Source organism: Echinops telfairi, unplaced genomic scaffold, assembly GCF_000313985.2.
Source record: "Echinops telfairi isolate 266 unplaced genomic scaffold, ASM31398v2 ScPeMD7_7412;HRSCAF=8450, whole genome shotgun sequence".
In the NCBI taxonomy this organism is placed as follows: Eukaryota; Metazoa; Chordata; class Mammalia; order Afrosoricida; family Tenrecidae; genus Echinops; species Echinops telfairi.
Window position 1 is genome coordinate 14382709 of NW_022111312.1, and position 23886 is coordinate 14406594.

Genomic DNA, 23886 nt, shown 5'->3' on the forward strand with positions numbered 1-23886 from the left:
GAGGGACCTCAGCTGGAACAACGTTTGCGGGTAGAGGGATCCAGAAACCAGGCTCACCCTTTCTTCACCTAACGAAGTCTCGTCTCTCGTTCGCAGCTCCGGGTGAAAAAAACATTTCTAAATGCCCACATCGGAGTACCCAAAGGGAGAGTCCGCACATCTCGGCGCAGTGGCCAGTGCTATACAAGAGACGACTTCGGGGTCTCCTGGGCTGAGTCCTGGGTGCGGAGACTGGTGGAAACCGAGAAGGCGGAGCACGGGAGTGCAGAAGGCGGCTGGCAAGTGGCGTTGCCCGTGGAAGGCGGCGCGCCGGGGCTTCGGAAATATCTTGGGGATCTTCGAGAGCGCGAGTCGGCGACTTCAGCAGTTGCAAACGCTGCCCCCGCGCCGGGAAGCCCGAAGAGGCGGGTGCCCACCAGCCCCAGCCCCAGCCGAGCGGCGCGAGCAGGCAGGGAAGAGGCGGGCGAGCCGTCCGGGCCGCGCCCGCGCCCAGACATGGTGGGCCACCTGCATCTGCAGGGCATGGAGGAGCGCCTCCAGCAGCAGAGCCGAGAGGGCCTGCTAGACAGCCCCGACTCCGGGCTGCCCCCCAGCCCCAGCCCCAGCCCGCCCTTCTACTGCCCGGTGCCCGGCCTCTCCGCGGAGCCCCCGGCGGCCGGCGAACCCAGAGTGGTAAGGATGGCGCCTGTGCGCACCCGGGCCCTGGCCGCCCGGTGGGGGCCCTCCCGCCCCGCGCCCGGTCGCCTGGCCTAGGAAGGCAAGGCTGGTCGCCTTCACCCGCGCCCCTGCCTGGGCTGGTGGAATGGCCTGGTGACACCCATGCTCCTCAGGTGGGGGGACCCGATATGCATGTGGGGGTGGGGGTGCCCAGATGTGGTCCAGCCTGACCCTAGGACTCTCTTCTTTGGGGGGCGTGATTGTTGTCAGCCAAGAGAGGGGGCAGAGAATAGTGTGACTTTAAGGAAGTCGGCTAGCCTGCGGCCATGTGTCCGTGGCACTTATTCTCCCCCCGCCCCTCTTTTACTGTCCTCAGTGCTGCCAACATCAGAGCCTTCCGTTCTTTTTTTTGGTAAACCCCTTCCTTCTCAGGCTGGAGAGGGGTGCTGACGTGGAATCTAGGCGGTGCCTGGGCTGGGGATGGGGGTGGGAGGGAGGGAGGGAAGCCACAGCCCTGGTCTCCAGGTTTGGTCTGCATTGAACTTAATGTCCGGCGGTGGGGCATGCTCCGGTGGGGACTGGGCCCTGGGCCAGAGCGGGGCTGGTGAGGGAGGAGTGGCCAGCATGGCCACAGACCCAGTGCATTTACCCGGCCCTGCCCGTTCTGATGGGAAGCATTCAGAGAACATGGCCAGGGAGCCAGCCCCCTTTGATGTCTGGCTGATCCAGGAGGCCCCTGAGGGAGGGGAGGGAGGGAGTTCTCTCCGCAGGGCCGGGCAGGCCGGCCAGGCCGGCCACAAGGTGTGCCCAGCTCTCTGGGTTTGCTTGCGATCTGGTTGTCTCTTTGCTCCCCTGTGCTAACCCGATGCCAGCCAGGGAACCTCACCTCTGATATTTGCGTTTGGTTGGAGGGCAAACTTGGGGCCCCAGTCGGCCCCGAGCTCCCCTACTCCCACCCTGCGGTAAGAGCTTGGTTCAGGAAAACCACAAGCACTCGGCCGTGTGGACTAAGTCCACTCACTTGATGTCCAGTCTGCGCTGTGGCTGTGCACCTTTTTCACAGACGGGGAGGCTGAGGCTCAGAGAGGGTGCATCATTGGCCTGACGACACCCAGCTGGTAAATTGTGGAGCTTGGAGCGAACACAGGCACTCGGCCCACATCCCCATTTGCTCTTCACAGCCCCGCTCCTCCCAGGTAGTGTCCCCAAAGGGCTGGTGAAATCTCAGCAGAAAGGGGCCTGGTGGTCTGTTTCTGAAGAAACTCGGCTCTTGAAGACCCCGCCACGTGAAAACACTGACTCGGGGGAACCATTATCACAGACTCCCGGCCCCTCTGAGACCAGAGGCCAGATGCTGCCCGGCTGACACTGCTGCGGCTTTGCCTTGGCATCCTCAGAGGAGATCCTGGACAGGGCCGGAGAAAAGGATGTGGAGCAAAATTCAAGATCATGAAGACCAGCCTGGGCCAAGAGAAACTGGTAGAACCTGGAGGCCAGGCCAGAACTGAACCGAACCCCTAGGGTCAACTTCCATCCAAAGACCACACCCTGCCATCAGGTTGGGTGCCATCGGGACTCACAGCGAACCCTGTACGTGCAAAGCAGAGCTACATCCCAGGGTTCCTGAGCCCATACATCTTGAAGGAAGCCGGCAGACGCCTCTTTCTCCCAGAGGCAGTTCAATTAGCCCAGTGCTTAACCCGCTGCACCACTGGGGCCCAGCCCGACCGCTGCAGGCCTGTTACATGACGGTAACACCCGAGAGGAACGTGCTCCTCAGAGCCACCGAGGACCCCCAGACCCGAAGGGCTAGTGGTCTGGGGTGGGGAGCTCGGGGGAGGGAGGGAGACAGGACCGGGATGTGATGTGCCCTGTGAACTTAGCCCCGGGCAACAGCAAAACCTTGGGACTACCTGGCACAGCCCTTCACCACAGGGGGTGCCAGAGTGGCACCTGGTCTTCCAGGTAGCTAATGGATGGCTGCTTTCTCTAAACTAAGTAAATGAGACCCTGTGGGGGGCGGGGGGAGGCACGTGGAAGATACTGCTCTCATCAGGGAAAGAGGCAGCGGTTGCCAAAGGCCACCTTGTCACCACTTCACACCCCATCACCTGCCTGCTGCCTTTGCTGCAGCCCTCCAGGATCAGATGAAAGCAGGGCACCCTACCCCGAGAGCCCATGCATCAGGGTAGGGTGCCACCACCACACCACCCCGCATACTGATGTTGTGTCACCCGTGCCTGTCCAGTCTGCACCTGGGCACTGGGTGGCACCTCTGCTCTACTGCCAGCACCTGCCTTCCTGGTCCCCGGCAGTCCTGCAGGGTGGCTGCCCATCGCCCGGAGTCCTCTCCCACTGCAGCTTGGTCTTCTCCCACCACTAGCCCCACTCCCACTTGGTTTTAAGGGCCTGGACTTGCCTTCCAGACAAGGATCCATTGGTCTGGGCAGAGCTGAGGCCCCTCCAAGACATGGAAGCTGTTGGGGCGCCTGCTGGGCCACGGACATGGCTCTCGACCCCACCTTGGCCGCAGAGGAGGGACGTCCCTCCTATGTACCCCCAAACCAACAATACCTGGAGCCTGTGCCCACTGATCATCACCCCCTGGGGGCAAGGCTTGGGGGCCAAACTGAGGTTGCCTGCTAACAAAGCCCCTTTGGTCTTCTGACATCACGTTTATGAGCCGGGACAGCACTGCGGGTTAGGCACGGAGCTGCCTGCTGGGGGAGAACGGAGGCCATCTGCTCCCACAAAATGCACGGGCGCAGAAACCCTAAGGCCAGTCCCATGACCTTCAGTCTCCTTGAGCTGGGACTGCCGTGGCCTCAGGGGTTTGAGCCTACCTACTGACCACAAGCGGGAGTCGGAGCCCTCGGGGCTGGCTCTGCCCCACGCTGTAGGGTCACTGAGTCCAAACAGATCTCTTTGCAGTGGGTTTGGTTTTGTGACTGTTCTTTTCAAAAAATGACTGTGAGATTTCTGCCCCTTTCCCCCAACCACCACCACCACACTGGAAACCCCAGTCGGATACTTGATTGAGAAGCAGACAGTGGCCTTTGGGGGGGTCCATGGTGAGGGAGCAGGGTAACCAGGTGGTTCTGAGGGGGCCTATCTGCTGCCTTCACCCACAGTTCATTTGAGCTGGGGGCGGGGTGGCTGTGAGGAGGCAGGGTGCAGGAACCTGTAGGTGAGGAGGCAGTTGGCTTGAGCGCTCCTCCCAATATACCTGCCAACTGGGGTGGGCAGGCATGCTGGGCAGAAGGCATGCCCCTTCGGGGTGAGAGGGGGACTAGCCCTGTCTGCCTTGGGGATACTAGAGCTGGCATTTGGGGCAGCACTGGTCACTCCTGCTGCTGTACACCCCAACGCATGGGGAGAATTCCTGAGGGTAGGCACACTGTACTCTATCCCTGGGTTACAGGACTCCTGGTGGATTGGCACTTAGCAGGGCAGGCAGTCTTTGCCCCTTCCTTCAGCTCCCACAAAGGCTTCCCAGCTTCTCTGCCTCCGGTTTGCACTGGCAAAGTCCAGACGGAGGACGGGGGATTGGGAAGCGGGATGAGGTGTCTGTGTAGGGTGTGCGCAAATGGGCCCAGAGAGGTGGGTAGGTGAAGTAAGGAGACTGGGGCCCTCCCAGTGCACTTCCGGGCCCCAGCGTATCTGGGTGGGCTCATGTGGAAAGGAGACAGGTGTGTCCCGCCCACGTGGGAGGGGCCCGTGGCAGCCTGAAGTCCGGAGCTGGGAGGAGAGCAGGTCAGAGCCGTGTCTGCTTCCTCCTGGACAGTGTCGGTGGCTGAAGCTCTGCATGAGCCCCCTGTAGCAGCGTGCAAAGGTAACTGACAGGCTTGGACCCTGGCTCGTCCCCTGGGAGTAATGGGCAGCCAGGGAACACCGATGGCAGGATATGTGTGTGGGCAGGATCTGCCATTTTGTCCCCTCAAAGCATTAGTATGTAGAGCCCCCCTACCCACACTGCCTCCCATGAGGTTGAAGGTAGGGCTGTGGTCATGCAGGTGGGATTTGGGGCTGCTGCACCTTCCGGCTGTAGGGAACCCTACACTGCCCCCCCACCCCCGAGACCTTACCCTGGGAGGTGGCTCCCTCTGCTCCTGGGGACTCAGCCTTCTGGGTGTCTGATTGTGCCCAGAGAGCATACTCCGAGCCTGGCCCCCCGCAGCCTCACCGCTGTGGGCACCAGACTTGCACGTCCCGTTGGCCCACATTGTGGAATGATGGACCCCAAGTGACCCCGGGGTTTGCCGAGGCGGCCAAGAACCGGTCCTTAACTACCACTTCCTTGGCTCCTTCTCCCTGTGGTCTCAGACAGGGTCAAGGGCGGTGTGAGGACCCTGGCGGCCACCACCAGGAAGTTCCACCAGAGCCCCCCGTGACCACCGAGTGCAGGGGCCTGAGGAAGCTGTGCGAAGGCCTGGCTGCCTTTGGCAGATGCCGGTCCCCAAGTCCAGCATGGGGTCTCCCACTGCCTGGGGCCCCAGCCTGGACAATGTGGAGGTCACAGGCACCTCATGCTCTGAGCTTCCTGGAGTGTCCCCTCTCCAGCAGTGAAGCCACCCCTACTGCAGCAGGAGCGGGCACACCCCAAACCTCGTGTTACTTCCTGAGTCTGACAGTCACCGAGGGCAGAGAAGGCCGATGTGGGCCGTCCCCTCCTGGGCTGGAGCGGGGCTCTGGGGCCCTTTGCCCGGAAGAGTAGGGACTGGTACTGACTGACTTGGGGTGGAGACCAATGCCTTTGGGGACTGTTAGGCCCTTTGAGCTTGGTGTCCCTGGACTACGGCCCTGACCCTCAGCACGTATGCTCAGCGAGTTGGTATGGGCAGGAGGCCTTGCCGGTGTGTTCTGCCAGGCCCACAGGTAACACACAGGGACAGATGCCCGCGGTCAGACCCACAGGGGGTGGTGCTGGGTCACAGGCCATTGCCATTCTCAACAGCTGAAGGGACCCCACTTCACAGCCCTCCCGGCTCTGGATGAGGGGTCCAGTCTCTCTTTGCCCTCCAAGCACTTTTGTTTCCAGGTTTCTTGCCCCGCCCCTCCCTGCTCTTCATGGTTGGGGGGAAACAGCCAGTCACCTTGAGCGTTTCTATCCAAGTGTCCACCTGGATGTCTTCGTGCTCGGTGGTCTGTTCAGGTCCTCTGCTAGTTTTCAGATTGATGTTACTGAGCTACTGCGTCTTCTACACATTTTAAAGGTCAGGCCTGTGTTCAGTCGCAGGAGTTATCTTTTTACACACGTGCCTTGTGTGTTCCTAGTTACGTTTGATAGTACATTGATGCCATGTAAGTTTGCCCCTAGTTCTAGGTTTTCTGTTTAGGTCCTTGATCCGGGAACCATATACCTAAGTAGTATCAGTACCACTTGCTAAGAACTGCCACTTCTCTGCTTATTGTCTTTCGGTCCTTTGTTGAAGATCAGCTATGTATGTAGGCAGACGGATTTACTTTTGGGTTCTTGACCCCATTCCATTGTCCGTGTGTCTGTGTAGCAGGCTGTGTAGTAGGTTTTGAGCTCAGGGAGTGGGCCTCCTCCTTGGTTGTTGTTGAGTAGTGTGCTCCTTCTTCCCGCATAAAGCGAACCACCCCCACCCCCACCCCCTCTCTTTAAAGCAGTGTTGTTGCAGCCTGGCTTGGGGTTGCAATATGGGCACATTACTTTGAGTAGTATATTCAGTTTGACATCAGCCCATCCGTGAACAGGGTAGTCTTGCTGTGTGGTGCTCTGCACCTTCTTTGTTGGGCGCCTGCCCTCCCTGGAAGTAGCGTACAGTCGACTGGCCAATGACTGGAGTTCTCTACTTTGAGGCTTTCACTGGATCCGTAGATACGTGTGACCATGTCCTCGTTCAGCTGACCCTTCCTTCAATCATGACACACCATCCTTTCTTACCTCTCATGCCGTTATCTGCCTCAACACCTACTTACCAGGAACTAGTCATGCCTGTTCTTTGACTTGCTTGTAAATTACGCCCCCTCACCACCACCACCCCCTTGTGATTCTTAATCTGTTTTGCCCGTGTCTACTCTTAGGTGGACATGGATGGGTTTCTTCTGTCTCTGGGCTGGTGCATTGCGTCAGTCTGTGAGCGGTGAAATTGCCGACAGGTGCGGATTGATTGCCGTCGTCGCCGTGTGTTCTGGTCTCTGTTCCACACACTCTTCTGTGCTGAGATCATTGTTGGTTTATCACTTTCTCCTTTGCTGCGGTTTTTGTCATTTTCCTCTTTTCAATTTTCATGAGCATGTTCTCACATTTTCCTTGAGGTCACCCTGCAAATTTATTAATTCCCAACCCCTGCACCCCAAGTTTAACGCTACCTTTTGGACTCCCTCCCCACGGGGAGGCTCTGTAGTGACACTTCCTCCCCTCACGTGGCAGTTGTTCTCACAGCCTGTCCCCACGGGCTGTCTGCTCCGTGGCCTCACGCCAGTGCCAGTGTCTGAGACCTCACGCTCACTCTGCTGTTTGCTCGCTCTACTTTTTTCACTTTTGTCAGTGTTTCCTGAGTTATTACAAAGGTTACTTCCCCGATTGCATCTGCAGCTTTCTAGGTACTGCACTGAACTTGTTTGGGATGGGGGCTGACTGTCATTTTGAGTTCCGGTAGGTGTCCCTTTATACCTCAGGAAGGTTTTCTGGCTCTGCATTTTGGTCACTTGCTTGTGCCCCACACGACCACCTTATTTCCTGTGTGGACCAATCCTACCTGTGGTCTGAGATGGGGTGGGGTACAGTTATCTTTACTTGGTGATTTCTACTGGCGTGTCCTCAGAACCCATGGCTGACCCCGTGAGCGTGGGCGTGAGCACACGGTGCTGTTTGCCGAGTGCGGTGCGGCGGAAGGTGGGCTGGGCAGGTGTTGGCTGCTGAGTATCAGGGATTGGGTGCTACAGGAGCAGATAGTGGCCCTCGCCCAGTGGGTGGGGCTCCAGAAGGTGTGAGGTCTCCTGCTGTGTAGGTGCAAAATCAAACAATAACAGTAACAAAGTGAATGTGAGGGGGAGGGCACATGACAACCAGGAAAAAATAAAAAACTGAAGAGAAAATGAAAAACAGTCAACCAAGGAAAGACATAAAAGAGAAACGGGAACCTGGAGAGTAGAGTGAAAATGAGGAGACAGTGCGGCATCAGGGCACCTGGTCTGGGGCCTAGGCTTGGGGTCAGGGGGACACCTGACTCTGGAGGAGGTGGGGGTCCCTGCTGACCTAGGTGGCGTCTGTATTCAGGGTGACGGGTCCTGGAAGGCATTCCTGCAGGCCCAGGGGGACAGGGCAGCTGGTCCTCGGAGGCAGAGTGCAGGGAGGGTGGGGGGCTGTGCCGCCAGGTGGAGCAGGGCTGTGCCAAGTCAGGTGGCCCCCAAGTGGTGGATGAGGGCAGGGGCTGGCCACACTCTGGTTGCTGCCTGTGGGAGGCCACTGCCCTGGCAGACAGTGCTCCTAACAGCTGAGATCGGTCAGGGCAGTGGACAGTTCACAGGGTCCACCCACCCGCCAGCCCTTGTGCTGCTTCTGCTCAGCCTCAGTGTCCAGCCCACCTCTGTCTGAGCCCCAGAGTTAGCCTCTGCTAGGTGGGGACTGGTGACTTAGCAGGCAGGGGCGTTGTGACCGTTTCCAGACTGCCGTCCCATTTGGTGTCACGGTGGCCATCCCTCCCCCGTCTCCCCTCTCCTCTGGTCTTGCATGAGGGAGGCCTCAGAGGGCAGGGGCCCCACACTGCTTGTCCACCCCTATCTGCCTCCTCTGGTCCCGTGTCCAACATCTCGCTCCCTACAGTGGCTCCCGCTTCACTGCCCACCGCCAGGCCTGTCCAGGACAGTCTCTGATCGGCCCTCAAGGGATCTGTCAGGAGGGAGCACAAGGAAGGGTGGGAGAGGACCTGGGTCCTTGTGGACCTGGCTTGGGGCCGACCAGGTAATGGGCTCGGTGGGGATGAGAGGATGTGCACCCCAAGCTGGTGGTCAGGCCTCAGAAACCCCCTGCCCCCTGCCCCTGTAAGATGACAGCTAGGAATGGTGGTCCTTGGCTGTTGGGGTAATGGGGACACGGTGAAAGCGCTGCATGTGTTGGCTCCGTCTCGTACCTCCTTTAGCAGTAGGACCTCCAGGTGGATTTTCCTCACGCTGGGAGTGGGGGCCACGTGCCCATGCCTGACCCAATGCTGGCCCCATCAGGGCAGGGTGTACCTGGACGGGCAAAGCTAGGGCCACAGGCCCCTCCTGGTATCACAAGGCCTCTCACCCACTCCCTGCAGTTGCGTCTGCCTCCCCCCAGGGGGCAGTTTGCTGGAGCCCAGGGACCACCCCCCCAGAGGGGCCCCAGATCTCCAGAACTCTGAGCCAGGGTCTAGGCCACTACCCAATCCCGGGGCAGGGGCAGTCTCTGCCCCCGACAGCCACTGTCTACGGCTCTCCCCGCAGCCACACCGCCTCCCCCGAACCCTGCCAGCGCCGGAGACCAGGCCCAGGATGCTGCCTGTGTTCTTTGGGGAGAGCATTGAGTTGGACCCGGAGCCCCCGCATGAGATCCGGTGAGTGGGTGAGGCTGGGCGGGAGGCCCTTGCCTGCATGGCCGCAACCCTGCCTGCTCCTCCTCCCCGGCTTGGCGGCTCCCTTTCTCCTGGTGGTGCAGCATCCCTCAGTGATCCAAGGGCCCGAGGGTGCTCACTGTGAGGTTCCAGGGCTGAGCCCACCCAGAAGGGGGCTTGGAGGAGGGCCTGGCTGCCACTTCCTCAGCCAGCTGGCCCGCAAACACTGTGTGGCACAGTTATGTGCTGGCAACACAGGGTGCTGAGCCCGAGCCCATCCGACACCTAAGGGGGAAAGGGGGAAGCCCCGAGACTGACAGCAGGCCACCCTGAGCTGGTGAGGAGCTCCAGTCCCAAGCTTGTCCCAGCTGCACTCAGTTCTTAATGAGTGCACTGTGGTGCAGCTGGCCATGCGCAAGGCCAGGCCAGGCCGCTTCCTGCTCCCATGTCTGCAGCGTGGCTCTGAGCTAGAACAGACTGCACATCGCTCGGACTGGCAGCGGGTGAGCGAGCCCAAGACATGGAGCCTAGTGGCTCGGTGGGCTAGGCACTGAGCTGCCCGGACCGGTAATGACGGGCACCTGCAGGCAGTCTCAGAAGGCAGCCCCGCACAGGACAGGGTCTCCAGTGGGAGACCAGCATGTGGGGCGCTCAGAAGCTGCAGGTGCAGGAGCCAGCTGCATCTTTCTCAGGTGGGTGCAGACGTATGGAGGCCTTAGGGAAGTTCAACGTCAGTAGCCAGAAACCTAGCTTCAGCCCTTTGGAGTGTACAACTCAGTGGTCCAGGCCTCTTCTCCACACATGTGCCCCCAGCCCTTCCGCCTGTCCCCGGTGGGTGTGCGCGGGACCACGCAGGGACCTGCTCTTCCAGGCTCGGGCTCCGTGTTCCCAAGCGGGGGTCAGCCCTAGCCCTCCTGGAAAGGACTCCTCCAACCACCCTCAGGCTACCCGTCGTCCAGATGGCCCGAAGGGGTTCTTTTTTGAGAAAGGTGATCTCGACACAGCCTTAGGCCCGGACACCAGGGCGGCTCCATCTCTTCTCACGGCCAAGCCGTGTACGCTCCCCACCCATTTCGTCGCCGGTCCACCTGGCTGAGTCTGCTCTTCCCGTCCTCGGGAGAGGACCGGCAGACGCTGAGTCAGCACAGGCTGTGCCACCCAGGCCCCGCCGGCCCGCCAGGCTGCTCTGAGCCAGTGTCACCTGGCGGTGGGTGTGTCCCGTGCACGCACCTGCGTGCTGTGTCTGCCCCAGTGCTTCCGCGGGGCCTGCGGAGGCACCAGGAAGAAAGGCCTGGCAGCCTACTTCTAGCACCAGCCCAGGGGAGCGCTGTGGGTGACACATCCTGGCTCCACGGGCTCACCGTGCGTGGGGAGTGGGGGGGAGAGGCTGGGAAGGGCCAGAAGGTTCCTGCTAAGACCCAGCCTGGCTCCCTCCTCAGCTGCAACTCGGAGGTCAAGTACACCTCAGAGAAGCACTTCCGGGACAACGTCTTCTATGCGCCCGTGCCCACCGTCACGGCGTACAGCGAGACCGTTGTGGCCACCCCCAACTGCACGTGGCGCAGCTACCGCAGTCAGCTGACCCTGGAGCCGCGCCCGCGGGCCCTGCACTTCGAGAGCACCACCATCATCTTCCCCAAGCTCGCCCGCAGCTCCTTCCGCACCACCCTGCACTGTAGCCTGGGCCGGCCCAGCCGCAGGTTCGCGGCCAGCATCCAGCTGGCACAGGGCGAGGGCCCGGCCCCCGGGGGGCTCTGACTGGCAGGACTCCGGCACAGCCCGGTGCGGGGGGGCATGCAGGATGGAGCCCACACTCCCCCTCCCTGAGTCTTCGGCTACTTTGTCCACGCAGTGCCCTCAGGGCCAAGACTTGCGTGACCTCGGCCACCGTGTGGCCACCCCGGGAAACCCCGGGGCCAAGGGGCTTCCTCCGCCTGGTTGTCTTAATAAAACACGTGAACTGTCGGCGGGGCTCTGCTGGTCCCGGGCCCCAGGACTCGGCGGGGGTGATGGGCGGGGACCTGGGCCCCGACCACCCAACCTGCCCCTGGTAAAGAACTTGCCTCGGCTCCGGTATTACTCGCTTTTAATCAGAACGTGTGTAAATGACGGAACTTGCGCCAGGTTTTCTGCCCGAGGGGGAGGGGCGGGTGGGCCTGTGGCTGGAGCCCCGCCCTCCATCCTGCGTCGTGGGCAGCGCCCGATGGTCAGCGGATGCAGAGCACAGCGGCGTTAATACTGGGTCAGTCCTTGCTCGCGTAAAACATCTGAATTCATCCCCTGAAGGTATCAAAAATATACCCTGTAAACCAAGACCTCGTGTCCACCTGCCTGCCGGCCCCAGTGCTCGGCGCGCCCGCTGCCCCAGTGCGCCTCAGCGCCCAGCGGTCTCGGGGCTGGACAGGGCTGTGTCCATCTGTCCAGAGCACTAAGCGGGAGGGACGGGGGCTGCTAGCTGTTTAGACTTTGGTTCCAAATGCGTGGGGGGAAGGCAGTGGCCGGGGAGGTGCGTGGTCGTCCTGCTCCGGGTCCGTGGCCGCCGCGGGCCCTCCCTCCCGAGCACCAGGTGAGCAACACCCCTGAGTAGGTCTGCACAGGGCCGGCCCGGGCGGGAGTCCGAGTTAAGGCTTGAGCCGGGCGCGGGCCGGCAGTGGGAGGTGCCGCTCACTCGCTGTCCGACAGCGTCTCGTACTGCGAGCACAGCAGCGGCTTCGGCTCCTCGTCCCAGGCGTGGTGGGGGCCAGCCAGGGGCCCGCTGCCCGCTGGGAGGCCAGGCGGCGGGGGCGAGGCCATGACACCCGCCTGCAGCCGCATGATCAGGGGGTTGTAGGGGAAGGGCGTGGAGCCTGTGGGGAGAGGGCCTGTGAGCTTGGCCACCTGCCTCCCCAGGCGTGCTCCCCCACCCCCGCAGCAGGTACTAGGGCAGGCCATCCACCTGCGGACGAGGGCCGGTCTTCCCACACTCGGTTGGTCAGCGGGGTCCGGCGGTTACAGTCCCCCTCGGAGTGCACCGAGGACACGGAGGGTGGTCGCTCTCCAGAAGCCAGGCCTGGGGCGGGGGACTTGGCTTTCCGACTGCTGGGTCTGCCCGACACCTTGTTCTTCCCGCCGCCCCCTACAGGACAGCACAGGTGAGCCCAGTCTGGAGGCCCAGGGCTTGGACTCGGGGCCCGTGCAGTAGGTAGCGGAGGGGAAAGTGGGGGCTGACGTAGCATCTGGACACCTCCCAAGGCCCTACCGTCCCCATTCAACTGCCCTTCCCCTTGGGGCACCTGTGCGTGGGTGGGCAGTGGCGGGCGTGGGTACGTGGGGGAAGCGGCAGTGCCTGCAGGGGTGGGGTGGTTGGCACAGCGGCGGCAAAGCCACAAGCGGGAGGAGGAGCCCGGAGGCAGGCGGCCTGCAGACCTGGCGAGGCGAGGGGGTGGTCGCTCCGTCCGTCAGCAGTGGTTATGGGGAGCACGGCGGGCAGGCTGGCACTGGCAGTCAGAGGGTTAAAAGCACTGGCGCCGAGCGGCGGGTGGTCGTCCCACTGCTCATATTTACCCATGAGAGCCTTCCGGATGATGGCCTCCAGGCCCAGGTTGGTGCTGGTTGGCTCCTGTCCAGCCTGGCTCCTGCAAGTCACTAGGCCTGGGGGTGGGGGTGGGGGTGGGGAATGGTTCCAGGTCAGCCCACGGGAGGGGTATCATCTGCTCTCCCTTCCCCCCACCAGCGCCTGCCATACTGCGGATGCAGATGGGTTGGGGAACTGGGGGAGCAGGGGAGGGCTGAGTGGGAAGGACCTGGCCTGCCCAGAACCAAGTTGGGCCAGGGGCCCTTGCAAACCCACAGGGGCAACTTTCTCCAGGCTGACCGTTTTGGTGCTTATGCCCCACGTGGGGTACAGACGAGGGCCCTCCCGCAGGACCACGGCTGTGTGGCCAGAAGCAACCGCTCGGCCTGGGCGCTCCCTTCCGTCGGGAAAGCCTCTCTTCTTCCAAACCCACCTGCCGCCCAGCCTTCCCGGCTGGGTCTCTACATGTCTGACCAACCACACAGGCGGTCCAGAAAAAGCCTGGCTTCCAGCAGGGGTGGGTGAACGGGCGAGAAGCACCTGGGGTTGACTCGGGCGCTCTGTGGGTGTCCCCCGGGCTCTGCGGGGCCCTGGTCTCGGAAGCAGCTTGCCAGCTCACCCGCCCCCTCCCCCCCCCTCAGGTTTGAGAGTCCACTCTGATCCCTAATGGTGCGGAAGGGCAGAGCAGAACTGCCCCACAGCACCATCACATAAGGAGCAGGATGCCCCCCTTTCTTTCTCTGTAGGAGCAGTGTTGAAAGGGTCCAAAAGATCCCTCATCCCCCCTCCACCAAGGCGGACAAGATCATGTACACACTAGGCTCCTCAGCCCACGAGGGGCCTCTCCTGGAGGGCAGGGGAATATGGTGGGGGTGAGCCCTGCAGCCCGTCCACAGGCAAAGGGACTGGAAAGTAGGCCAGAGCCAGCCATCAAGGGGACCGGCCACAAGGTAGAGAGGAGATGGCACTGACGGGCGTCCTGGAACAGGTAATGCCCCTGCCTAGCCTCCTCTGGGTCCCCCAGGCCACTGTGCCCCCCAGCCCTTGGTTACCTGATCCGCTGATGGCTGGCATGTTGAAGATTTCCGTGCCTGGCTGGCTGATGCCTGGAGGGAACATGGGGATGAAACCTCAGGTCTTTGGGGTGAAGGCCAGGCGCCCCATCATCTAGGTCGGGCCTGTCATATACTCAGAAGCCCGTCTCTCCCTGAGGACATACATGCCAGGCTCGGCCCCTGCCCTGGGGAGCCCAAGCAGACAGCAGTGTGCCCCACATGGGCCTGACCACAGCCTGCCCAGTCCTGGTCCCTGCTGACGGCCACCTCCCCTGGGGAGGCCTTACTGTAATCGGCCTCACTCCGGCTGTGGCTGCTGAGCTTCTTGCTGATCTCCTGGTTCTTTGAGCGGACCATGGCAGAGGTGCTCTCAGTCAGCTTGCTGAAGAAGGCTGGCGGCTGGCTGGTGTGGCCCGGAGACTTAGAGCCCATTCTATTGGGAGAAGCAGCACCCAGGTCAGTCCGTCAGTCACTGAACTTGCACGCCCTCGGTGATGGGCCACTCAGCCCCCGCCAGCCCTCTCGGTGGAGAACCAATCATCTCTCGCCTGTCACTGCCTCTCTGCAGGGAGCACCATGGTTTCCTTCTCCGGCCCTCACCCCCATGTCACTTTTCAGCCCCTCTGGCACCTGCTGGCAGAGGGAGCCGGCCAGAGATGGGCCCAGGGCACTGCAGACCATGGTCAGCTTATGGCGTGAGCACCATGCTACGGGGAGCCTGGGCAGAGAGGCTGGGGTACCTGGGCTCTGCCTGCTCGCCGTCACGGTACAGCAGCGGGTACACGGCTCCCCGGGGATGCCCAGGCTCAGCCATGCCCTCCGGTGGGGACACAGGCTCAATTCCATCTTCACTGCTGCCCAGGACCAAGGTCTTGCTGGGCTCTGGAGACCTGGGTGCAAATGGGGGGTAAGGAGGGGGGTGGTTGCTGCCGGTCAGTGCTCCATCCTAGAGACAGCCCCCCCAGCACACTCCAGCCACACACCCTCCGGCCTTGTACACAGCATCCACGTGGTGGTCAGGCGGCACCAGCCCCGGCCACCCTGGGCATGGGCATGGGCAGTGTATGCAAGTGTGGGTGTCACTGTGCAGGGAGTGCATGTGTTCACCTGGGTGTGTGCATGTGTGTAGTGTGGGTGCGACCCACTACAAACCTGTGGCGTCTGTGTCCATATGTGTGGACTGACTACGTGCATGCGTGCAGGCATCCATGAGTGAATGAATGTCCTTGTGCTGTGGCTCTGTGTTCTCATGGCATGACTGCCACAGCGCATACTCTTGTGGGGCAGGGCACGCAGGTACATACGTGTACGTGTGACTGTGCAGAGAATGCATGTCTCTACCAGAGCGCATGTACTTGTGGACATGTGGTAGTATGTGTGGGGGAGGGCACACAGGTACACACACACGCGTGACCGTACAGAGAACTCACGTCTGTGTGCATGTGTATGTACCTATGTGTGCATGTGAGAAAATACTCCAGAACCCGCTGCCACCAAGTGGGGGCGTTCTGACTGAGAGACCGTCTGTGGGTTCCACAGGAGCAAAGGGGACCTGACCAGAAGCACTGACCCATGCCCTGCCCTCTGCCCCCCACAGGGCCAAATGTGTGCACATGTGTGGGACACCGCCCCACCCGCCCCTCAGGAAGGGGGGAAGCCTGGGTCAGGTCTTGGGTTGCTCTGGGAGCCATGCTGGCCCTGGTAATGGAGGGTGCAGGGCCTTGCTCACCTCTTGCCCCCCTCGCTGTGCGGGGAGCCCCGAGCAGGGGCACCATGGTCGGGGGGTGGGAGGTAGAGGTCGCTGGGGGCTCGGCGGAGGTCAAGGACAGGGCAGCTGGCTCCGGGGAAGGAGTAGAGGGGAGCAGAGAGTGGGGTGCTGAGCTGCTGGGGGTGATGTCGTGTGTAGTCCTGCGTGATGACCTCCTGGGGGCGGAAGAGGACCGGTCAGGCACCAGCCGGTGCTCAGACTACACAGGGGACTGAGAAGTGGGGAGTTCTGGGTCCAGGGCTGACTCAGACCACCTGGGGGAGGAGGTACTTACACTGATGTGCTGGGCCAGGGTGACCACTCGTTGGTGGCCTTTGACCCCCGGGGCGGCCTGGAGCAGTGGGCTGGGTGAGGGCTGGCTCTCTGGCAGCGGCCGCAGGTGAGGGAGGTGAGCCGCCTCGCTGCTGAGCTTCCCGGGGCCTGGGGACAGGTGGGTCAGGTATGGGTCCATCGCTGGACTCCCCAGTGCACAGCAGGGATGTGGCTGTCCCCACCCAGGCCCACCTGGCTGCTTGTGCCGCACATCCCCATCCATGTGGCTCTTGTCAGCCCCCTCGAGGTGTTTGGGGAGCCCCTTGTCCTGAGCCAGGCCCGGGGGGCTCCCAGGGCTAACAGGCTCGACCCCCCCAGGGCTGCAGCCGCTGCCATGGTAACCTGCATGGGGGCGCGGGCTGCGTCAAGGCCAGGTGGGTCTTGGGGCCTCCTCTTCACATAGGGTGGGGCGCGGGGGTGGGGGTGGGAGGCAGGTGAGGGATGGTGCCAGAGATGAAGAACAGGGTGTGTGGGGAGGGAGGAGAAGGCAAGAGACAGAACAAAAAACAAGGAAGCCTTCTCCCAGAGACCTACAGAGAGGAGGAGGGAAGACACTGGCGGAGTGAGGGGAGGCAAGGCGTGGTGATTGACAGGGAGGGAGGGGTGGAGGGTCTCCCAGGGCTGCCTGCACCCCCCACCCCGGCTCCTCCCCTTCTCCACATCCTATGCCTCAATTCCTCCACCCAGAGCTGGTGGGTACACAGTGGCAGGCAGCCCCGCCCCCCATGAAGGAAGGCGCAGAGGGAGGGGTGGGCGGTGGGCGTCAAACAGACGCATTCAGTAACGAAAAAGAACAGAAACAGGAGAGGAACCCAAGGCACGACAGTATCATGTCAAAAACAAGGTGCAAATGATGAGGCCCGGCGGGCGGGCAGGCGGGCGGGCGGGCGGGCGGCGGCCTCAGCGTGCAACCAAACACCGGGCTAACGGAAAACGGGGAGATAAGAAGCGAGGTCTATCTCTGAGGCCATGGGCGCGGCCGGAAGTCTTACCGTCGTCGCGGGGGGAGACGGCGGCCAGGGAGCCTCCTTCTCGCGGCCCCTGGTCCTGAGCAATTTGACGCATGATAATCGCGTCTATGAAGGTGGCCGCTGTCAGGGTGGTCTTACCCAGAGAACGGAGCTCCAGCTCCTGGATGGAAAAGGGTTTACTTTGAGTCTTTTCCCGGGCTGGGTCCGCGGCCGTGGCGGGCAGCGCCGGCTGCTCCAGGCTGGCATGGTGAGCGCCGAGGCTCTTGGCCGGCGTGCGGGCGATGGCCGCGTGGCTGGGGCCAGGGGGAGCCAGGGGCCGGGCCTCGGAGCCCTTGCTGGGGGAGGAGGCGGGCTCGAGGGCAGCGCGGGCCGGGGGTTTGGCGAGGAAGGTGTGGCCGGCGTCTGTGCGAGGCCTGTCGGGCCGGGAAGTGCGCGGAGTCTCCTTGGCCAGGAGGGTGGGCTCCCCAAGCGTGGGGTAGACGCTGTCGAGGCTGCTGCTCAGCGGGCAGTGTGCGCTGGGTGGGAAAGTGGCGGTTGGGCGGACTGGTGAGGACGTGGAGGTGGACCTGGCAGTGGGAGGAGTGGTCAGGCGGCTGTGGGAGTCACAGGCAGGGCCACACCCCCACCCTGTTCTGAGCCTCTCTTGGGCCCCAGCTGGCTGCAGGCCGGGCCGCCCGACCAGCCAGAGTGGCACAACCATGCTCACCACTGGCACGGACCCTGCGGGCCACGCATAAGCCCCCCATATCAACCCAGTGATCGGAGAGCCTGAGGAGCTGCCTCCCTGCAGCCCCGCACCAGGGCTGGCCTTTGACCTTCACCTCCTGCTTCCTACAGGCAGACTTCCCCGAATGCCCCATACAGGGGGCAGCCCGAAGCAGCAGTGCCCACCGCCACGCAGGCAGGACCCACACACGCCACCTCTGACCCCAGTGCCTGCTCATCTCACCCCATGTTCAGACATGGAGAAAGAGGCCGTTTATCCGCCCACCACCCACCTGTCTACCTGTCACCTACTCAACAACTTAGCTATCCAACCTGACTGCCTACCTACCTACTCCCCACACACCCACACCCATCTAACCTGATCACCCACCTGCCGCCCAGACACCCGACCCCCGTCACCCACGGCCCATCTGCCCTCCCCAACAGCCCCCCTCACCTGCTCACCTCTGTGCCCACTCATCCACACCCTCCCCGCGGGTCCCGCCAGGTGCCAACCTGGCCCACCTCAAGACCGTGGGCGTGCCGGGCTCCAAGGCGGTGACAACGCCCTTCATGCCCGTGTTGTGCAGCACGCTGGGCCGCTGCTGGATGGCGTCCTGGGTCCGCGGGGAGATGGGCGAGTGCTGGTGGCCGTGGGGGTGGGAGGCAGGGCGGCTGCTGCTGCCCCCACTGCTCTGCTCAGTCCCTGCAACAGGCGCGGGGTCATCACTCCTGGGCTCCGAGTCAGGTGGGGGGTGGGGCAGTCCCTGGCCCTTACCAGGTCTCCAGATGGGCGCGTGCTCCACTGTCGGGGTGGCCCCAAGGATGGACTGTTCTCGCTCCCGCTCCGACGAGGACGTCACGGCCGGCTTGGACAAGTGGGTGGGACCCCCTGGGAACCAGAGAGGCCGACGAGGCTGAGCCCCCAGACGTCTGCCGACGTCTCCCATGCTGTGTGGCAGTGGGGGGTGGGCCTACCTGGGGACAGCGGGGAGCTGCTGTGCCGGCTGAAGGTCTGGGGCGCGGGCGGGAGGTAGGCCAGGCGGTCCATGGCAGTGGCGGGTGTGCCCGGGGCTGGCGGCACCAGCACAGGCAGGTGTGGCACTTGGGACAGGTCGATGATGCCTGGGGAGACGGGGGCTGCAGTCACTGCCCCCCCCCCCTGCTGCAGCACAGGTCTGGGGCCTCAGCACGGCCTGGCGCTCCCCCCTCCCGTGACTCTCCCTTCAGCCCCTCTACTGGAGCCCTCCGTCTACGCTCTCATGAGACATGGACTTCCCATCACTGGCCCCCACACTTTCACTGCCCCCCACCCACTTTTAGGAAGAAAAGCAGGAGTCTGCACCCCCGGGCAATGAAAATCTTCCACGATGCAGCCATAGCCCAGGGGTCATTCCAGAGCCTGCAGAGGGTGCTCTCCCCACTGTGGGACGTGGCTCCCGAGGGCCACAGCTGTTCACAGGGACAGCCCTCAGGGGACAACAGCCTGTTCGGATCTTTCCATTTGTAAGTTGCCAAGAACCCCCAGCCCAAGAAAATGCAGCCAAAGCGAACACCAGATGCACTGCCGCCGAGACCAGCCCGTCACGAGGCTGGCTGCCCTCACCCGTGAGCCTGCCCACCCACCTCTCGGGCCGGCGGCGTAGCTGAGTGCTAGCGAGGACTCGCGGGGCGAGAGGCCGCGCAGCATGTCGGCGCGCTGGGCCATGGCGGAGGCGGCTGTGTTGTGGTGCATCTGCTGGGAGGTGATGTAGTCGTTGATGATGGTCTGCCGGTTCTCCAGGGCTGCTGTGTCCGGGTAGCCACGGATGAGGTACGGGGGGTAGAGGTGCGGGTAGGTGGGGTTGGGGGCCAGGTGCCGGGGCAGGTAGTAGGCGGCAGCTGCCGGGGAAGCAGAGTGGAGCAGTGTCAGCCTCGCCACCCAGCCCGGTGACCCGGCCAAGAGCTCCCCTGAAAGCAGGGGCACAAAACCACACCCGGGCCTGACGGGCCAGAGGACACACATGCCGCAAACCTGACGGGGACCCCTCCTGAGGACGCCAAGGCCCAGACCACGCACACGCATACAGCTGCTCCGCCCCGGGCCGTGCTCACGTACCATCACGTGACTAAGGCCGGGACACAACCCGCTGGAGAGGGCAGGGCACCCCGGGGCCTGGCCACCTTGGAACGACTATCCCCCAGGGTCTAGGCCCATTTCCCCCTGCCCCCTGGGAGTCAGTCACCTGCGTCCAGGGGGAGACCACGGGGTATGGCGGTGGGGTCGAAGGCCAGCGGGATGTGGCCACGATAGAGGTCCACGCCACTCACACCCCGGAGCAGGTGCTCGTAGGGGGACAGGGGGTGGGGGTGGTGCTCTGGCAGGGTGCTGTGCGGGGACTTGGCGACCTCCCGCGGTGTGGACGTCAGCTTCCGATCCTGGCTCGCCTTGCTGGATGAGAGGCTACCTGTGGGGGCCAGGGGCAGTGTTGGGACTCGGCGTGGCCGCCCCTGGCCCTCAGAAGCTGAGAGACCAGAGACTGGGGGAGGATGGGGGCAGGTGGCCTGTGTCCACTCAGCTCTCATCACCTCCCTGGCTGCTCCGTCCCTTTGTTCAGCACCTCCTGCCCGTCAGCTCAGCCTCAGTGGCGCAGGCAGCTAAGTGCTAGGGTGGGCAGGCGGCTCACACCCAGTGGCTCCTTGGCCCTTCCAGCCCATCAGTGTGTGTGTGTGTGTGTGTGTGTGTCTGTGTGTGACAGATGTCAGAAATGACAACGCTTGTTGGCTGCTCCCCACGTCCTTCCTGGGTGTTCAGTGCCCTTTTGGTGGCTGGAGCCGCCCGTGAGGATAGGTGTGTGAGTTCCACCAGGCTGGGGCAAGGACAAAGGCCTCCAAGGAGCTGGCATGGCCGTCAGGAGGACTCAGGGCTGCGTGGCCGCTCACTTAATGGGCAGGGGGCGTTTTGGGTGCAGGGGCAGCGTGTGACAAGACCTCGAGTGGGAGAGCCAGTGATTGGACCTGAGGGATGAGCAGGGATGGGAGGGTGGAGCCCGGCCTTCGGAGAGAGGGGAGCGTCTTCCCAAGAAACGCATCCCAGCCACTACCCTCGAGGGGACAGGAATCAGGAACCTGGGGTGGGGCATCCCTCACCCTCCTGCAGGCGTGGCGTGGGCTCCCGCGTGGTCACAGGCGAGCCCCGGGGCAGGTGGCCGGAGAAGGACCCGCCATGGTCCTCGTAGGCCAGGGGGCTCCGTCCGGGCTTGCCCAACTCTGGCAGGATGACCGGGGTGCCCCGGGGGACAGAGCCACCCGCACTGGCCCCAGTGCGGCCCTTCAGGCTCTCTTCATAGCAGGCACGCTCCAGGGCCCGGGCGTCTACCATCACGTCCAGCGGGGGCGCAGGTGGGAAGGGCCGCCCCGGGCTGCCCAGGAGGGAGCGCACGTCGTGTTTCTTGGAGCTGGGTGCGGGGGCGCCGCCACTGTCGTACTTGAGCGGGGTGCCCTAGGGGACGGGGAACGTGAGCCCGCACCCCTCACAGCCTCCCCAGGGCTCGCGGGCTCGACTACAGAGGGCACAAGAAGCTCGCCAACCCTCCCTGGACACGGTGTGGTGGACCCTTGGCAGCATGAGGCCCAGGGCAAGAACAATTCCTTTCCAGCCTGGAACCCATTACCCATTCTTCAGGCAGGGAAACTGAGGTCTTGGGGTGGGGGTGGGTAGCTGCTGGGGCCACGCTGCCAATTGTGCACCTGGAGATTCCTGACCCCCACCTACGTGCTGTGTGGTCCCAGGAAAGCAGCTGCGCCTCTCTCTCCAGGGACAGGAAGAGAGCGGACCCGCCCGCGTGCTTGGAGCGCCTGAGCCTTGGTCCCCGGGAACAAGCCACAAGGGCCGTACCTGGGTGATGGAGCCCTCCTTGAGGGTCCTGGGTGCCAGGGGCAGCTCGGGCGTGTGCCGCAGCTCCTCCCGGGGGATCTCGTGGATGGACCGGCCCGCCTCCTTCACGGTGGCCACCAGCCCCTCATGGGCGGCCTTCAGCTTCAGCGGGCCCAGGGTGTCCAGGGCCCGAGCCTTGTAGGCCTCGGGCAGGTCTCTCGGGGGTGGGGGCGGCGTGCCCTCGCGCTTCAGCAGCTTGGCCTCGCGCCGCAGGTAGTCCTCCTGGGCCTCCACGCAGGAGCGAGGGATGCCTGCGGGAGGCGGGGGAGGGTCCCTCAGCCTCCTCACCCACCCGACTCAGGAGCCCCGGCGGGCTGCCCATGGACAGGACAGACGGACCATGGCCCCGCTCCAGCCCCAGGCACATGATCGATGTGGGACAGGATGCATGGCCCCGACGGGGGCCGAGAGCAGCCGTGTGCTCCCAGCAAGTGAAGACCGGCCATGTCCCACCTACCCACTTGTGTCTGGGTCTGACGTTGAGTGGGGACATGTCTGCTACGTGCACACGTGTGTGTACCCCTCCCCGTGGCGGTTACCTTGCGTGATGGAGCCGCGGATGTGGTGCTGCTCTTTGAGGTGGTGGGGGCTGTGGCGCTCCGGCGGGATGGCACGTCCCATGAGACCTGGCGAGGGTGGGGTGGGACACCACCATGTTCTGGCCGCCCCTACCCCCAGGGCGCGTGATGCTGACTGGGTGGAAGGGCCATCCCGGGGGGCCACAAGACAGACACCCCCCACCCCACCCACCGGCCTGTGCCTCACCTTCGATGCCAGTGGCGGAGATGGCGCGACTGGTCCGCCCCTCCATCATGTCGTAGGTGCGTTTAGGGGCGGCCATCTCGTGGGCGGGCCCAGAGCTGCCCCGGCTGTCCTCTTGTGGGCACTGGGACACAGACATGCCCCCTGCACAGCAGAAGGAAGGAGCAGGGTGGGGGTGTGGGCCTGAGCGCCCCCCTCCCCGACCCTCAGGCCTGGGCACAGCAGTGAGAAAGGAGGACCCTCCCTCCTAGCAAGGGGGCCGCGGTGAAGTGCCCCCGCTACCCCGGGGTGACTTGCTGGTGGCCTGGGATGATCTAGCTGCAGTTCTAGAACCTTCCAGAGGAGCTCCCGGAGTGGAGCCCTGGGAGACTGCAGCTAACTGGGGACGGGAGGCTCACAGACGTGCTGGCCTGCCCCGCTCTCTGATGCCACCCCGGCACTGGGCCCCAGAGTGAGCACGCTGGAAACGGTAAACCAAGGCTTGGGGACACGCCCTGGCAGCGCCGGAGCTCCCAGATGGTCTGGCGCCCAAGCCTCTCCCCCATCCCCAGTGCACCCCGAGGGAGGCCTGTGGTCTGAAGCAGGCAGAGGGCCAGGTGTGACCTGCTGCTGAAGCCGCTCCTGCCTGCTCCCTCCAGGGACTACAGGGAGGGCACTACCCGGCTACACGTCCCTGCTCGCCTCCCTACAGACCCCCTCCATTTTCCTCCCTTGAAGGGCCGGGGAGAGGGAGGGTCCCTGGGTATTGCTAGCCCCCAATTCTCACATTGGCACCCCGGGAAAAACCCTATGCTAGTTGATGGCCACCCGGCTGCAGGGACACAGGCGCCTCCGGCTGGCCTTCCTAGGACGCTTGGCCAAGAGGCAGGGGCTGCTGTCGCTCGGTGTGTCTGTGGGAGAGCCGTGCCGAGCGGATTGGGGCGAGCGGCCCCCATGTGCGGCGTGGTTGCAGCTGGTCTGTTTCCAGAGACGGCAGCCGAGGGGCCCACTCACCCTCATAGGACAACACGTGGCCCTTCTTGCCCTCGTAGATGACGTGGCCCTTGGGCAGCCCATCCTCCCGGCTCCGGTCCAGGCGGCTAGGGCTGTCCTCGCCGACGACCCTGGTGATGGTCCCCTTGTACAGGACGTCGGCCGGTGTGCCCTGCGGGGGGTAGGGGGGAACGCCCACAGGTGGCTATGGCTACAGGGCCAACCCAGCGCGTGCGCACACACGCACACACACACACACACCGACATGCAGACACTCAGGAGGCGGGTCCCCAGATTGAAACACAGGCAGTGACAGGACCCGACCCCCCCCCACGACATGTCACGCCCTCGGATGACAAGCAGAAGCCCCCATGGCACCAGGCAGTTCACTCTGTGTCCTGGTCGTGTTGTCCCCCCCAACTGGCCCTCAGGGCAGGCACAGAGAGGCTCTCACAGCCGACATGGGCCTTGGCCAGCACGTGTCTCCGGGGTTTGGGAGGGCATTGCCTGAGTTGAGGCCCATGGAGGGGGGGGCATCTCCCCAGAAAGGAGTGCAGGGCTCAGACCGCACTGCTGTGTCGCCTGCCATGCAGTGTAGCCTGCCCGGTCAGCAGGCCCACATGACACTGAAAGCAGAGGGCTTCCCTGCAGCCTCTTCTCCAGGTCCAGAGA

General features: G+C 63.5%; 2 protein-coding genes across 2 annotated transcripts in view; one reads left to right on the plus strand and one right to left on the minus strand.

Moving 5' to 3' along the window:
- Positions 1-495: 495 nt before the first annotated feature.
- Positions 496-11165, plus strand: LOC101643836 (refilin-A). The gene is made up of 3 exons (XM_030887435.2): positions 496-687; positions 9094-9203; positions 10640-11165. Exons 1-3 carry the CDS (start codon positions 496-498, stop codon positions 10956-10958), a joined length of 621 nt encoding a protein of 206 aa, XP_030743295.1. The 3' UTR covers positions 10959-11165.
- Positions 11166-11269: 104 nt separating this feature from the next.
- The window catches only part of NCOR2 (nuclear receptor corepressor 2), a 99355-nt gene continuing 86738 nt past the window's right edge, over positions 11270-23886 (minus strand). Inside the window, exons 28-47 of the mRNA XM_045296729.1 lie at positions 23236-23386; positions 22246-22386; positions 22020-22106; positions 21442-21731; positions 20694-21045; positions 19790-20011; positions 19191-19445; positions 18543-18689; positions 18343-18456; positions 18090-18270; positions 16998-17425; positions 16081-16230; positions 15851-15996; positions 15538-15731; positions 14549-14698; positions 14096-14241; positions 13806-13859; positions 12606-12830; positions 12136-12315; positions 11270-12046 (exon numbers count right to left, since the gene is read on the minus strand). Coding sequence (XP_045152664.1) covers positions 11865-12046; positions 12136-12315; positions 12606-12830; positions 13806-13859; positions 14096-14241; positions 14549-14698; positions 15538-15731; positions 15851-15996; positions 16081-16230; positions 16998-17425; positions 18090-18270; positions 18343-18456; positions 18543-18689; positions 19191-19445; positions 19790-20011; positions 20694-21045; positions 21442-21731; positions 22020-22106; positions 22246-22386; positions 23236-23386 — 3795 coding nt within the window. The 3' untranslated portion in view covers positions 11270-11864. The remainder of the gene's footprint in view (positions 12047-12135; positions 12316-12605; positions 12831-13805; positions 13860-14095; positions 14242-14548; positions 14699-15537; positions 15732-15850; positions 15997-16080; positions 16231-16997; positions 17426-18089; positions 18271-18342; positions 18457-18542; positions 18690-19190; positions 19446-19789; positions 20012-20693; positions 21046-21441; positions 21732-22019; positions 22107-22245; positions 22387-23235; positions 23387-23886) is intronic.